Consider the following 12,850-nt stretch of genomic DNA (forward strand, 5'->3'; position numbering starts at 1 on the left):
ATCATTCACTGGAGCTGACCTTTAAGGCAGAACGTATTACATATCCAGATTATTATTATTATTATTATAGTTCTGGCCCCGTCTGCTTTGTAATACGGACTTCTCAAACCGAGAGCAGCTCAGAGGAGGACACACAGTGCTGAACTATCTCTCTAACTATATACCTCTAATGGATTGGTCCCAATATCACAAAATGTAGAAATATCCAGACTCTTCACCAGTGCGGGATCTTCCTGTATGTAGATATAGAATTTGCTGGGTTCTTGTTCTGCTTTGGCCTTCAGTACTGATAATGAGGTCATGGGTTCTTATTGTGCTAAACTAGTTAAAACTTGAGGTGGTGTACTATGTCTAGATCAAAATCTGTCCCTTTTTTTTTTTTACTGTATATTCTATAATATCCTCCTTTGGACATTTTTGTGCTTATCTTGTTGACTTCAGTAGTAATGTAGATCTGCTCCATACACCTTGCCACCAACTGCCTTGCCTACAAGAGTACATACACACACGTTTATAGACATTTCCCTGTACAGAATCCTATCAGGGAATTATTGTAATATGGTCATTTTTGTGTATTTCCATGTACATCCTCCTCCAGAATTTTGTGGGAAGGTACATTACCATTGAAAAAAAAATCCCAAGCCTGGACTGAGTGTAACTCTGATTTTTTTTATTTATTTATTTATCTGTAACAGATATAATGCTGAAAATATTCAACACAAAGCTAAACACAGTGCAAAAAAAGCTAAGGCAAGTGCATGTACAGACCTCCAGGGCAGTATAACACACTTAGACTCTTTTCATTCTTTGATTCAAAATGCTTTTATTTTAGCTTCTCACCCCCTCAAGCTTAAAGTTGTCTTACCGCCCGTGAGAAATGATCAAAACTGAAGACCATTTAACATACAGACAAGCCTAACCTTGGGCCTTTCTAATTCCAATTAATCCCGATAGGTGCAAGATAAAGTGTGCTGTAATTAATCATAATTATGTCATGTTTCTTATCCCCCATAACATGTATATAAATAAATAAATAAATAAATAAATCAGTTCTTGTTTATGTATACACTTGTTAAAACTGAAATCAGCAGTGCTACATTCCTTCAGTATAAACGTGCAAACCCATCTAATCACACGGAATAACACAATTGATGGTCTATATCTACGTGTGCATAAAATTTCAGTGGTGTTTGAATACTAGCTGCTCCATTCAAAGAGCAATGGCACTGTGCTTTTTGCCGGTCTTCTTAGACCTTTAGGTGCTTTTGCGTTTAACTAGCCGATCTGATGGGAAATGTCTGCTACAGATCTTCATCTGAGGTGAAAGAGTAAAATGGTCGCGATTTATGTTGGCGCTTCCTGAGATCACTCTGAGATAGGAAGTTATGGAAGCTTAAGGAAATAGCAGTGCTCGAGATATTTCGTTTGTTTTGTTTGTATTAAATACTTTGCAGCAGATATTCATTTTGGTATGGCATTATGAAGGACAAGTTGCTGTCTCACTGTACTCACTTTCAGAGCTAGATGCTACTGACAGATTAGGAGGAACAAAGAGTTACACTAACTTGAGGTGAAATTTTGCCGGTTGGCTTGCGAGTTTGTCAGATTAGCTGTTTTCACATAGCAGACCATTTCTTTTTGCTGCCTAAAATCTACTCGTACTGGTATTATAAGCTTGAGCACTGTTATTGCTGTACCAGAAGTACTTCCAGGGAACCAGGAAGGGAAAAAAGGACCAATTCCAGCTTCAGACTTTAGGAGACGGGGCCTGGGGGATGGAATAATACCAAATCGCTAAGGAAAAATTGGTCCAAGATGGCCGCCCCATAACACTCCAGTACACAACTCAAGAAGCAGCCCTTCAACATCAAACACATCTTGGCTCATTGACTACAACTAGGGTAAGCGAATAACTGAATACATTTGTTGTTGTTTTTTGTAAAGCATTTTTTAAAGAAATCGCTGCTGACCTTGCAGTCTGACCAATCACTTTAAGCACTTTATTCTTGTCCCAACAGGTTCATTGCAGTATTCTGTAAATTGATTATACCTCCCACTGCCAGTCCACTTGACATTTATTTCAGAGAGCTGACAGGTGTTTGATATTGAGCCAACGTGGCTGGGAAGTGAGCAAGCGTGTCTGAGTGGAGTGTTGATGTCTATTGCGTCTTCCCACCTACTGCTGGCTCGCCTCCGCTTCGTCAAGTCAAGGATGGCAGAACCCGAGAGGTTTCAGCAGACAGTGATGCTCTACAATACCCTCAAAAATAATTCAAGGGAAGCACGAGACTCAGAGTCATGTACAACATTTCCATTTTGACTGTGTATTGTTATATTGTTTTTTTGTTAACAAGCAAGATCAAACCATGAATAATTATTTCATTGCTTTGACACAAGAAGAATAACAGTCTTGTTTCTCACATGTACATTATAGTACAGTGAAATTCTTTTCTTGGCGTATCCCAGCTTGTTAGAGTACAGGGTCAGCCACGATACAGCAGTCCTGGAGCACAGAGGGTTAAGGGCCTTGCGCAGGGGCCTAGCGGTGGCAGCTTGGCAGTGTTGACGCTTGAACCGCCCAACCTTCTGATCAATATACATAGCCTTAACAAATGAGCCACCATCCATCCATCCCTCCATCCATTTTCTGTACCGCTTATCCAATACAGGGTCATAGGGGAGCCTGGAGTCTAACCCAGGGAACACTGGGCACGAAGTGCCTGGGAGGCCAGCCCATGGCAGGGCACAATCGTGCACACATTCACACACTATGAACAATTTAGTAATGCCAGTCAGCCTACAGTGCAAGCTGCAATACTTGTGAAGATACTGTATAAATGTGAAGCTGGGGTGTCTGTGTAATAACAGTGTGGTTTACAAGAAGATCAGGGAAATCCTATCTCTGAAACCACTGAGAACATGCTGAGACTGGAAAAGTGTTATAAAGGTCATTCCATATGGTTATAGTTATTAACATGTTTACCTGTTACACTACAGTTATTACCCTGTTAACCGTGTTCATCTTTAATGCTAAATCTAAAACTACCCTTAAACTTAGTGGGGGTTTGTTTAGTAGTCATATTTGTGGAAAGGAAGCTTTTAGCTACCAGTTTACCATTCTACAGACTGCTAAACCCCCAAACAGTCTCCTCAAAAGACATTTGCTGTGTCTGAATTAATTCCCTAGTCACTCTATAGTGCACTATTTGGCGTGCAGCCACTTTGTAGTGTTGTCCGAGTTCAAGGTCATTTCTAACTTTTATCTAGTGACTGATGATGTCATTTCTGGAGCACTCACTATTAAGTGTTGTCTGAATTCTGCCCAGTGTTACTTGTGTTCCCTGTACAGCGCTTGATGTAGAACGGACTATATAGAAAACATTGAGGGAGGGAGCGATTTCAGACCCAGTGAATGTTTGGCTCAGTAACAGAATGATACCTTTAGAAATACAAATAACTTTCGTGTTATATTCTCATCTGAATTCGCGATGTGTCATTTGCAAACGAGTCGGCTCCTCGAGAGCCGACTCACATGTATGAGCCATTTATCCCTTTTTGGTAAATGAGAAAATGTTGCAAAAATATATGGTTTAAAAAAATGGCAACAAGTCATTCAGGAGCCAAAAGGGTCGGTGCTAGATGGTGAGCTGAGCCAAACAAGCTAACCCGCTGAAAAAAGATGGACTTCCAGAAGGCAGTGGTGGCTTGGTGGTTAAGGCTCTGGGTTACTGATTGGAAGGTCAGGGGTTCAAGCCCCAGCACTGCTAAACTACCACTGTTGGGCCCTTGGGCAAGGCCCTTACCCCTCTCTACTCCAGGGGCACTGTATCATGGCTGACTCCACCCTCCTAACATGCTGAGATATGTGAAGAAAAAAGCATTTCGCTGTAATGTATATGTGACCAATAAAGTCTCATTACTAATCTGAATCATTTACAATTCCATCTTTAAACTTTAGGCCACTCTTCCTGTCTGAGTCTAATGCTGTTGCTACCAAGCTATGTGTTAAGAAATAAATTGGTTTGGTTTCAAGATAGAGCTATGGCTGCTTTTAGCTTTGCAATGTCCTTTTGTCCCTGTTTATAGATACCAGTGTGCTATACAGAGTCAGAAACATCTCTTGGCTGATCGTTAATATTTTCGGTAGTTAGTAAAAATGTAAAAGCAACTTGCACAGCATTTCTTTATCTTTCTGCAAAATCCACACCTCCATTTAAACCTTGACAGAATAACGATCTCGATGAACAGCGTGTTAATGCCATAAAGTTACCACAGCCGACATTCATTTTAGCGCACTCGGTTAACCTCAGTCTCTGACCTCAACACATTGTATATTACCCACTGAATATCTGTCCTTCACATTTGTTTTTGCATTGATATTGCGCACTGTGATTCAGAACAGTATTTTTAATAGATCGATTTAAAAAATTGCTTTTGAAATACAAATACTGATTCATCATTTATATGTAAATTGTATGCAAATGCTGTTTTGTTCTGTGTTTTCATAAAACAGAAATTACTGTGAGGTGACTTCACTGTAAAACCGGATAAGTTCATTTAACTCAAAAAACTTGAGGAAACTAATTACCTCAAAATTTTTAAGCTGATAAATCAATCTCTTTAAGCCGAATATACTTAAATATAACAAAAATTTTATTCAATTAACTCTATTTAAGTGTATTTGGCTTAAAGAAATTGATTTATCAACTTTAAAAAAAACCTGAGTTAATTAGTTTCCTAAAATTTTTTGAGTTAAACGGACTTATCCGGTTTTACAGTGTTCATGTAAAATGACACTATCGCCAATCTGGATAGATTTAACTCAAAAAATTTGAGGAAACTAATTACCTCAAAATTTTTACGTTGATAAATCAATTTCTTTAAGCCAGATACACTTAAATAGAACAAGTTTAAGTAAAATTTTTGTTATATTTGAGTGAATTTGGCTTAAAGAAATTGATTTATCAACTTAAAAATTTTGAGGTAATTCTTTTTTTTTTTTTAGTTAAATGAACTTATCCGGTTTTACAGTGTACGTAAAAATCATGTTAACTGAAGTGTGGTTTGGTTTGAAATGAAATAGCAAAAAATAGAGATGTCTTTATGTTTATGTAAAATAGTAGGATACATTTTTTAATTACTTGTAAAAGGTCAACCATTAAAAACAAGTGCTCATACAACCTATCCCCCCAAAATGCTGTTCTCACTGCCCTCTTTCTTCATTTGGTCGTTTCACACTTGAGACATTTGTTCCAGGGTTTCTGCGGGTCCTTAAAAAGTCTTCAAATGTCTTCAATGCCTTTATGTAAAAATAAGGTCTTAATTGGTATTAAAATGTCTTAAATGAGAGCTGTTGGGGCAGTGGTGGCTCAGTGGTTAAAGGCTCTGGGTTACTGATCAGAAGGTCAGGAGTTCAAGCCCCAGCACTGCCAAGCTACCACTGTTGGGCCCTTAGGCAAGGCCCTTAACCCTCAATTGCTCAGTTGTATAAATGAGATAAATGTAAGTTGCTCTGGATAAGGGCGTCTGCCGAAATGCCATAAATGTAAATCCATGTTTCAAAGGTCTTAAGAATGCAACCAAGCTGAAACCATTAAAAAAAAAAAAAATTTAAGATTTTATTTTCGTTCATGCTTTTTGAAATGATAAAACCGTGTCACTGGGTTGCACTCAGAGTGTGTGTGCGGCCCATCTGTGTTTTAGAGCGGCTCGGCTCACGGTAAATGGTGCTTCCACACCAGCTTCATCTCCGTCTGTGCTGTGAGTTTGAGTCGCTTAGAACGTGAATTTAGACGCAACATGCACCAAATTCGCCTTGGTTTTAAGTTAGCGTAATCTGAAACATTTCTGTGGGCAGAGGTTTACAGCATTTCACCTGATTTTCCGCTCTTGGAAAGTCATGGAAAGGAAATACTGGATTTTTTTTTTTTAATTATTTCTTTCACTGTTGGAGCAAACGGTAATGCAAAAAGAATATTTACTACAGTCTCTCATCTACATCTATAGAAGTTTACCCTGCTATAGTTGTTATAATTAAACCCAGAAATGGATGTGTATGCATAAACACAATCCTTTATAGCTGATGTATCGTGTAGCACAATTGAAGTGACGTGCAGATCTTAAAATGTTTTGGAAATGTCTTGAATATGGTATTAAAAAGTATTCAATTTGAAGGGCTGATACCTGCAGATGCCCTGCTGTTCACTGCTTAATCCATTGCAATTGAAACAAAATACTACGCACAATAAGCATTAAAAAGACCTGTATGACCTGTATGAGTCATTTTTCTGGCAATTGATAAGCTAAGTGCACACCTGCTGTAAGGACACGCATGTGCACGTGCACATTGTTAGTAAAAACACAATCACAAAGGAATGCAAAGGTTTTCAGTTCACAGAGTAGCTGAGTGAAGCAGGAAACAGGTGACGCAGAAGCCGACCGTGCAAACAACACCTGACAAACACACCAACATGAGCTTTATAAACCTCCCGTTCCGGATTTAGTCCATCCTTGCTGTTATAAGAACCTCCAATCTTCTGGGAAGGCTTTCAACTAGGTTTTGGAGCATGGCTGTGGAAGTTTGTGCCCATTCAGCCACACAAGCATTAGTGAGGTCGAGCACTGATGTCAGGCGAGGAAGCCTGGTACACAGTAGGTGTTCCAGTTCATACCAGTGGTGTTCAGTGGGGTTGAGGTCATGTGGCCTATGTGCAGGCCACTGTGCACCAAACTTGGTGAACCATGTCTTCATGGGCACTGGTATTGTCACGCAGGAACAGGTTTGGCCTAATCCCTGTAGTTTGTGGCAACAATTTGAGGAAGGCCAAACATCACATATGGGTGTGATGGTCAGGTGTGCACATACTTTTGGCTATATAGTGTAGGTTACTGAGCCCAGTATTGCTGTAAAAAACATCTGCAATGCACCAGTATTTTGTGAAACAAACTTTTTAGTGTTAAAAAAAAAAAACAACCCGAAAAACATCAAACAGGTATGCATTTTGTAATCCTCACCATACCTAATTAGCTAGCAACAAACTTCAATAAACTCCAGCATTCTGTGGGCTGTGTTCAATTCTGGATTCTGATCAGCCAGAAGTTGTTGATTCATTTCCTATAACAGCAGTGGAGCTGCAAATCACAGGTTTATATTAATGCACTGGTTCTAACACATGATCCTTTCTACTGTAGCTTATGCACAAGTAACTTATAGGACAGCTATAAGTAGAACTTACGCAAGGAGTTATGTACGTCACGCCACATAATCTAACACTAATAATAGTGTTATTTATTAAAGAAAAAAGTATAATAATTGATGTGGTGAAGTTTTCTTTATTTAACATTTATCGAAGGATAAAACAACCATCAAAGACACACAACACATGTCCTGGTTAGAGTTCATTTTTATTTAAAAAAAAATTAAAGTTGGTGGATTTTTTGGGAGTCGTATGGATTTGTCGTGCTGGAATGAGGAACGTCAGAAGTATATATAAAAAAAATATATTGACCCTTGTTCATAATTCAAAGCAGAATCCTTCACCTAGGACACATACTCAGGGTCTCATCTTAGGCAGCTTGGGACTTGGGTTGGGTTCAGAGGTGTTGGAGATGTAAAATCAAGCTTAGTTAGCTTAGCTAGCAAGGTTTTTCACCGAAATGTCATAGATTTGCTTTTGAAATGCCCTTAAACCTATTTTACAAGGATAGAAACACTACAAGTCTATCTAATAGCTCATTAATAACACTTGGGTGATAAAATATTGATAGCATCATGAAACCAAAGAGGATAGAAAAGGTTGATTTTTGTCCAAATAATAATAATAATAATAATAATAATAATAATACAACCAATAAAACATCAAATCAGGCTCTGAATAAAGTTAGGAATAAAACACTCGAAGACGTGACGTTATAGGAGAATGGTGCTATGGTATAACACAATTTAAACTAATTTAATATAATTCTGTTTAATCTGGTGTATAGTATAAAGTCTGAGATCTGCGACTTAGAGAATGTAAAATTCCATGTTTTAAATTCTGTCTATTAATTATACACACCGCACTTCCTGAGAACCAGAAACAAAACTAGACATCAAAGAATTATCAGAGCATTCGCTTTTTCTCTGGTTCTGTTCCCCCTGTACAGGACACGCCTGGCTGCTCCGACATCTGCTACTCCAGGCATCTCACTCAAGATTAAAAAAGTGCTTCGAAGCCCTTCAGGGATACGTTTAGTGCTTGAAAGATCATTTTAGCACAGACTTTTGTTTGGAAAAAAAAGTGAAATAATGTCACATTTTAAAAGGTACGCTGTAAGAAAATGCACCTTCTAAATCAAATTCTAGACAGTGATTTCATGAAGACGATGGGAAAGAGTCCTCCCCTGGCAAAAATTGACATCTTAGCTAGCCCAAACATTTTGAATGTAATGGGGGTTCGTGTGTGTTTGTGTGCCCTGGGATGGATTGGCACCCTATCCAGAGTGTACCCTGCCTTGTGCCCGATGCTCCCTGAGATAGGCTCCAGGTTTCCCCGTGACCCTGAAGAAGGAGTAAGCGGTATAGAAGATGGATGGATATTTATGAAAGAGCCACTATTTATTATTTATGATTATCTCAAAATCAAAAGGCAAAAGCCATGAGTTTGAGGCAATAGAAAGGGAAAGTAAAATATATATGCCCCTACTGGATTTCTGTAGTATCCTGTAGTAGCATTTTCATATTTATCTTTTTATTTATCTTCATATCACCTTCAACTCAAACAGAGTCTATGTTCATACTCAACAAACTGTTCACCATGATTTCATTAAGGCAGCCTGAAATCTGTTAGATAGTTGAGTGCAAAAGTTCATCCTTAGCGCACAAAATTAAACGCACCCTCGGCATGACATTAAGATGATAAAGAAATATAATAAGTCAACAAGATATTTATTTAGGATTTCTAGTTTGGATTTCACAGAAGTTGTTTTATTATTTTAAGAAATGGTCAAAAGTTTGGATATGAATGAATATATAAATATAATATATAAATATTTAAATGTTTACCCACACTGAAAGAATTCCAGTAGTTTCTATAATACAATAATGTGTTCGAACCAGCACGATACAATACTAAGTACTAAAGATGTTTTCTAATTTGATATTGTTGCCAAGCTGGTATTCTGGGAAAATGTTTACAGTACTTCAGACTAAATGATACTGTGCAGCAAGATGCCTTGATACGGTATTATTGACTATACTGAAATCCAGACATTCAAAGAATTGACCTAAAAGAACAGAGAACAGAGTAAATAATCCACCTCGTTCATGTTCATTAAAGTCTTGGCTGTATTTCACATGTGCCATCTGAGTCACTGCTGACAACTTGTTACAGATGAAATATATCACCCCAAATAAAGATCAAATCTAGGGGGCGTGTCACTCTGTGTAATCACCTGGCACAACCCATCATTGATAGGCTGCATGAATGTACAGTTTGGGATAGAAAGAAATCAGCACCAGCCTCGCTTCATCATACATCGTATAGTGTGTTTTGCTTACAACCACTGGTGGTGCTGTTGAGCTCATTTCCACAAAAGTCCACAATAATCCGCATTGGGACATTTCTGACTGCAAATGATCTTAGGTGGATTCCAGCAATGAAACGTTATATTGCTGTCTTTTTATCTTTGACAGACAGGGGGCTTAGCCCTGCTAGTTCATTAATACAAGCTGATCCTGGTTTTGCGTTTTTACCAGCTTCAGCATCTTTTATATACGTAACTCTGACCTGCTTTTGAATTCAGTTTTGTACTTTAGTTGTACCATTATATTGTTGATTTTGCCTTAAGTTTTGGATTGTTGCTCTATTGCAGAATACCCCCACGTTTCGTTTTTCAAATTCGATTGTTTTGTAAATTGTACGGTAGAGATACATTTCTCAAACTTCCATTTAAAAACCTTACGATTTTCCCGCTTACGTTAAAGGTAGAGTAGACTTGAGACGTGTTTTGTGTCTGAAGTTTGCTCCTTCAGTTTTACACTTGTGATGGAATCTTTGCGCGTCGTGCAAACTGTTTAATCATCAAACGGTGTCCCGGTTGTTCGGTGTCTCATACAGACTTGCTTATATGGATTCTAGCACCGCATGACACACTGTTGCGTAGCTCAACACTGTAGTAGCGGCCATCTTGGATCCTACGCTCTCACTCCTCACGCTCTGCTAAGCATTTCTATGATTTTCACAAGCTTAGCACAAGCCATTGCTGTTCTAAGATGGTGTCAGCATGTGTGACTGTGTATGTGGTGGGATAATCACAGTGGATGGAAACACACAATGTTGAACGTTAAAATTCGAAGGACGTCATGCAAGTTCTCGCACCATGACAACATTAGCATAGTTAGATAGGCTAATCAATTAATCAAGGTCTTGCCTGGCTACTCTGACATCTGGTGTCAGACTAACGATGAAAAAGTCCATGGCTTTAAATTGCTTTCGTTTCCTGTGTGTTGAGTGCCTGCATGTGTGTGAGACTGCTAATTAGTACAGCGGTGACATTCCTAGCACACCCCGCCCTCAGAGCTCTGTCTGCTCGCATAGTGGAGTGCTGCCGTGATAAATGCTAGCCTGACAGATCAATCCAGTTGGAGCATACCAGACGCCGTGGACAACTTCTGTCAGTCACATGCACCCAAAACATCAGGCTTTATCTCGGTAGTGAAGATCTGAAAAGCATGTACACTGAGCAGCTCTGCTTTTGTCAAGGCATTGATGGTGAAGCAAAAGAAGTCTCTGAAGGATTGTGCATAGACTCTAACATTGGACCTGCATACAAAGAGCTGCAGGTGGATGTTTAGGTAGTAATCACACATGCACACACACACACACACACACACACACACACACACACACATATATATATATATATATATATATATATGCAGAGTTTGTGGATATTGCTGAGATATACCTTGATAAAAGAGGATCAACCAAACAATAGAGCGTGTCGAAGGTTCCCTGTTGCCTTTAGAGCAGCTGAATACATAAAGCATGCAAACAGAACAGAGGTGTACGTCGCGCTGCTCACACTGCAGCCTCGGATGTAAATGACATCAGCTTCAAAAGCATAAAGCATGCTCTCGAGTCTCAGAAGAGCCGAGGGCTTACTTAACCAATGATCTCCAAGTCCCCACTGACCCCCCTCCTCCTCCTCCTCCTCCTCCTCCTCCTCCTCCTCCTGCATCTCCTCCTGCATCTCCTGGCTGAATGAATCTCGGACTAATGCAGCTGCAGCACGATCTGCAAACCAGTCTGTGTGTGTCTGGTTAATGCGTCTGTGCGGTGCCTCCTCAGATTTCGCAGAGATAATGGAAGAAAGCCGAAGGCTCTTTACCTTGCGCCTGCGGTCCTTCGAGCGGTTCCTCTTCTTGATCTTCTCCTCCTCTTTCTCCCTCAGCTCCTGGGCCGCAGCCTCGGCTAGGTCCTTGTTTTTGCGGAGTTGCTTGGCGGCTTGCGCCATGGTGCCGCTGCGCCCGTATGCCTCAGTGTCCTCGTGCCAGTCCTTGGGCCAGTGCCTGCACCAGTTCCTGCAGGTGCCAGTGCGGGGGTGGTGGCGGCGCTAAGCCCCTGGGAGGGAGCGCCGTGCGAGGTAGCTGGTCCCAGGCAGCACACCGCAAAAAAAAGAGCTGCTGCTGATGCTGCCGTTGCTGCCGCTTCTTGCCTCTCATCCGCACAGGAGCCTTCCCCTCCCCCTCCTCTCTCTCTCTCTCTCTCTCTCTCTCTCTCTCTCTCCCTTTCTCTTGATCAGCACACACCAGTCAGTCACGCAGTCTCAGGCTCAACACTGTGAGGATGAATACTGCAGCAGCGCTCTCTCTCACTCTCTCTCGCTCTCGCTCTATCCCTCATTCCTTCCATTTGTCAGCATTCCTTCATGCACAGCTCCAGAATACATACACACTGTATGCACTTGATGTGCACCCAGATCTATTCAGCTTATTTTTATTTCACAGCTTTCCTATGATAAGCAACAAGATGCATTTTAAATGTCCATTTTTATACTGCAACCCTTTACATTCCAGCCTTAAATTGGCTTTACACTGTACGGTGTACAGTCTGACACCGACTTAATATTTAAAAAAAACATGTTTAAAAAACATTATAAAAGATTTCTTTGGTCGTGAGTTGAGATTAGCGGTCTTAGCATAATGCATAACACGACATGCTCAACGGTGGCCGATTTAGTGCCCCAACAGCGACAACAAAATTCTGGCAGTGGAAGACATTTTTTATTCAAATCTCAGAGTTTGAGCAGTGCTACGATGCTCATGTAAAAGCCACCACTATGAGGATGGCTTAGGATGATGCAAAACTCATGGGACAGCTACAGGTACAGTAGTGGTGGTGAAATGTGGAAACGTAAAATGAAACATGCTAATGGACAGAAGAAATATCCTTATTCCCTTCAGCTCACTTTGAAGAATGTCTGTGTGTACGCGAGCCCGTTTTCTGCACAAGCCTGGATCAATCTGATTGATGACATAATCAAAACGTAGTCATTTTCTTTATTACAGATCTATCATTATGGGATCTTCATCATATAATCTGACATGGAGAACATGTTATCACACAGAGTGCTTTAGAATTCGGCCAAGATTTTATTCTGACATATCATCTCGTACAGTGTGATAAATAATAATCTTGGGGGGGGGATACGCTGATATCACCAGCTTTATTCACATTTCCAGCAAATCCTCAGCCTAACACCCCACAGCCTGAAATTCAAAAATGGCCCACTGACACCCCGCAGTGAAATGGAGGCCAGGCAACACCAAGAAATGCCTACATGATCAATTTTCCCATCTCAATTCCAC

The 12,850-nt window shown here is 40.1% G+C and overlaps 1 protein-coding gene across 1 annotated transcript in view; it reads right to left on the minus strand.

Moving 5' to 3' along the window:
• ank1b (ankyrin 1, erythrocytic b) overlaps positions 1–11,532 on the minus strand; it is an 80,422-nt gene extending 68,890 nt beyond the window's left edge. Inside the window, exon 1 of the mRNA XM_053649440.1 lies at positions 11,371–11,532. Coding sequence (XP_053505415.1) covers positions 11,371–11,496 — 126 coding nt within the window. The 5' untranslated portion in view covers positions 11,497–11,532. The remainder of the gene's footprint in view (positions 1–11,370) is intronic.
• Between the last annotated feature and the right edge of the window lie 1,318 nt (positions 11,533–12,850).

This window comes from Ictalurus furcatus, chromosome 18 (genome assembly GCF_023375685.1).
Source record: "Ictalurus furcatus strain D&B chromosome 18, Billie_1.0, whole genome shotgun sequence".
NCBI lineage: Eukaryota > Metazoa > Chordata > Actinopteri > Siluriformes > Ictaluridae > Ictalurus > Ictalurus furcatus.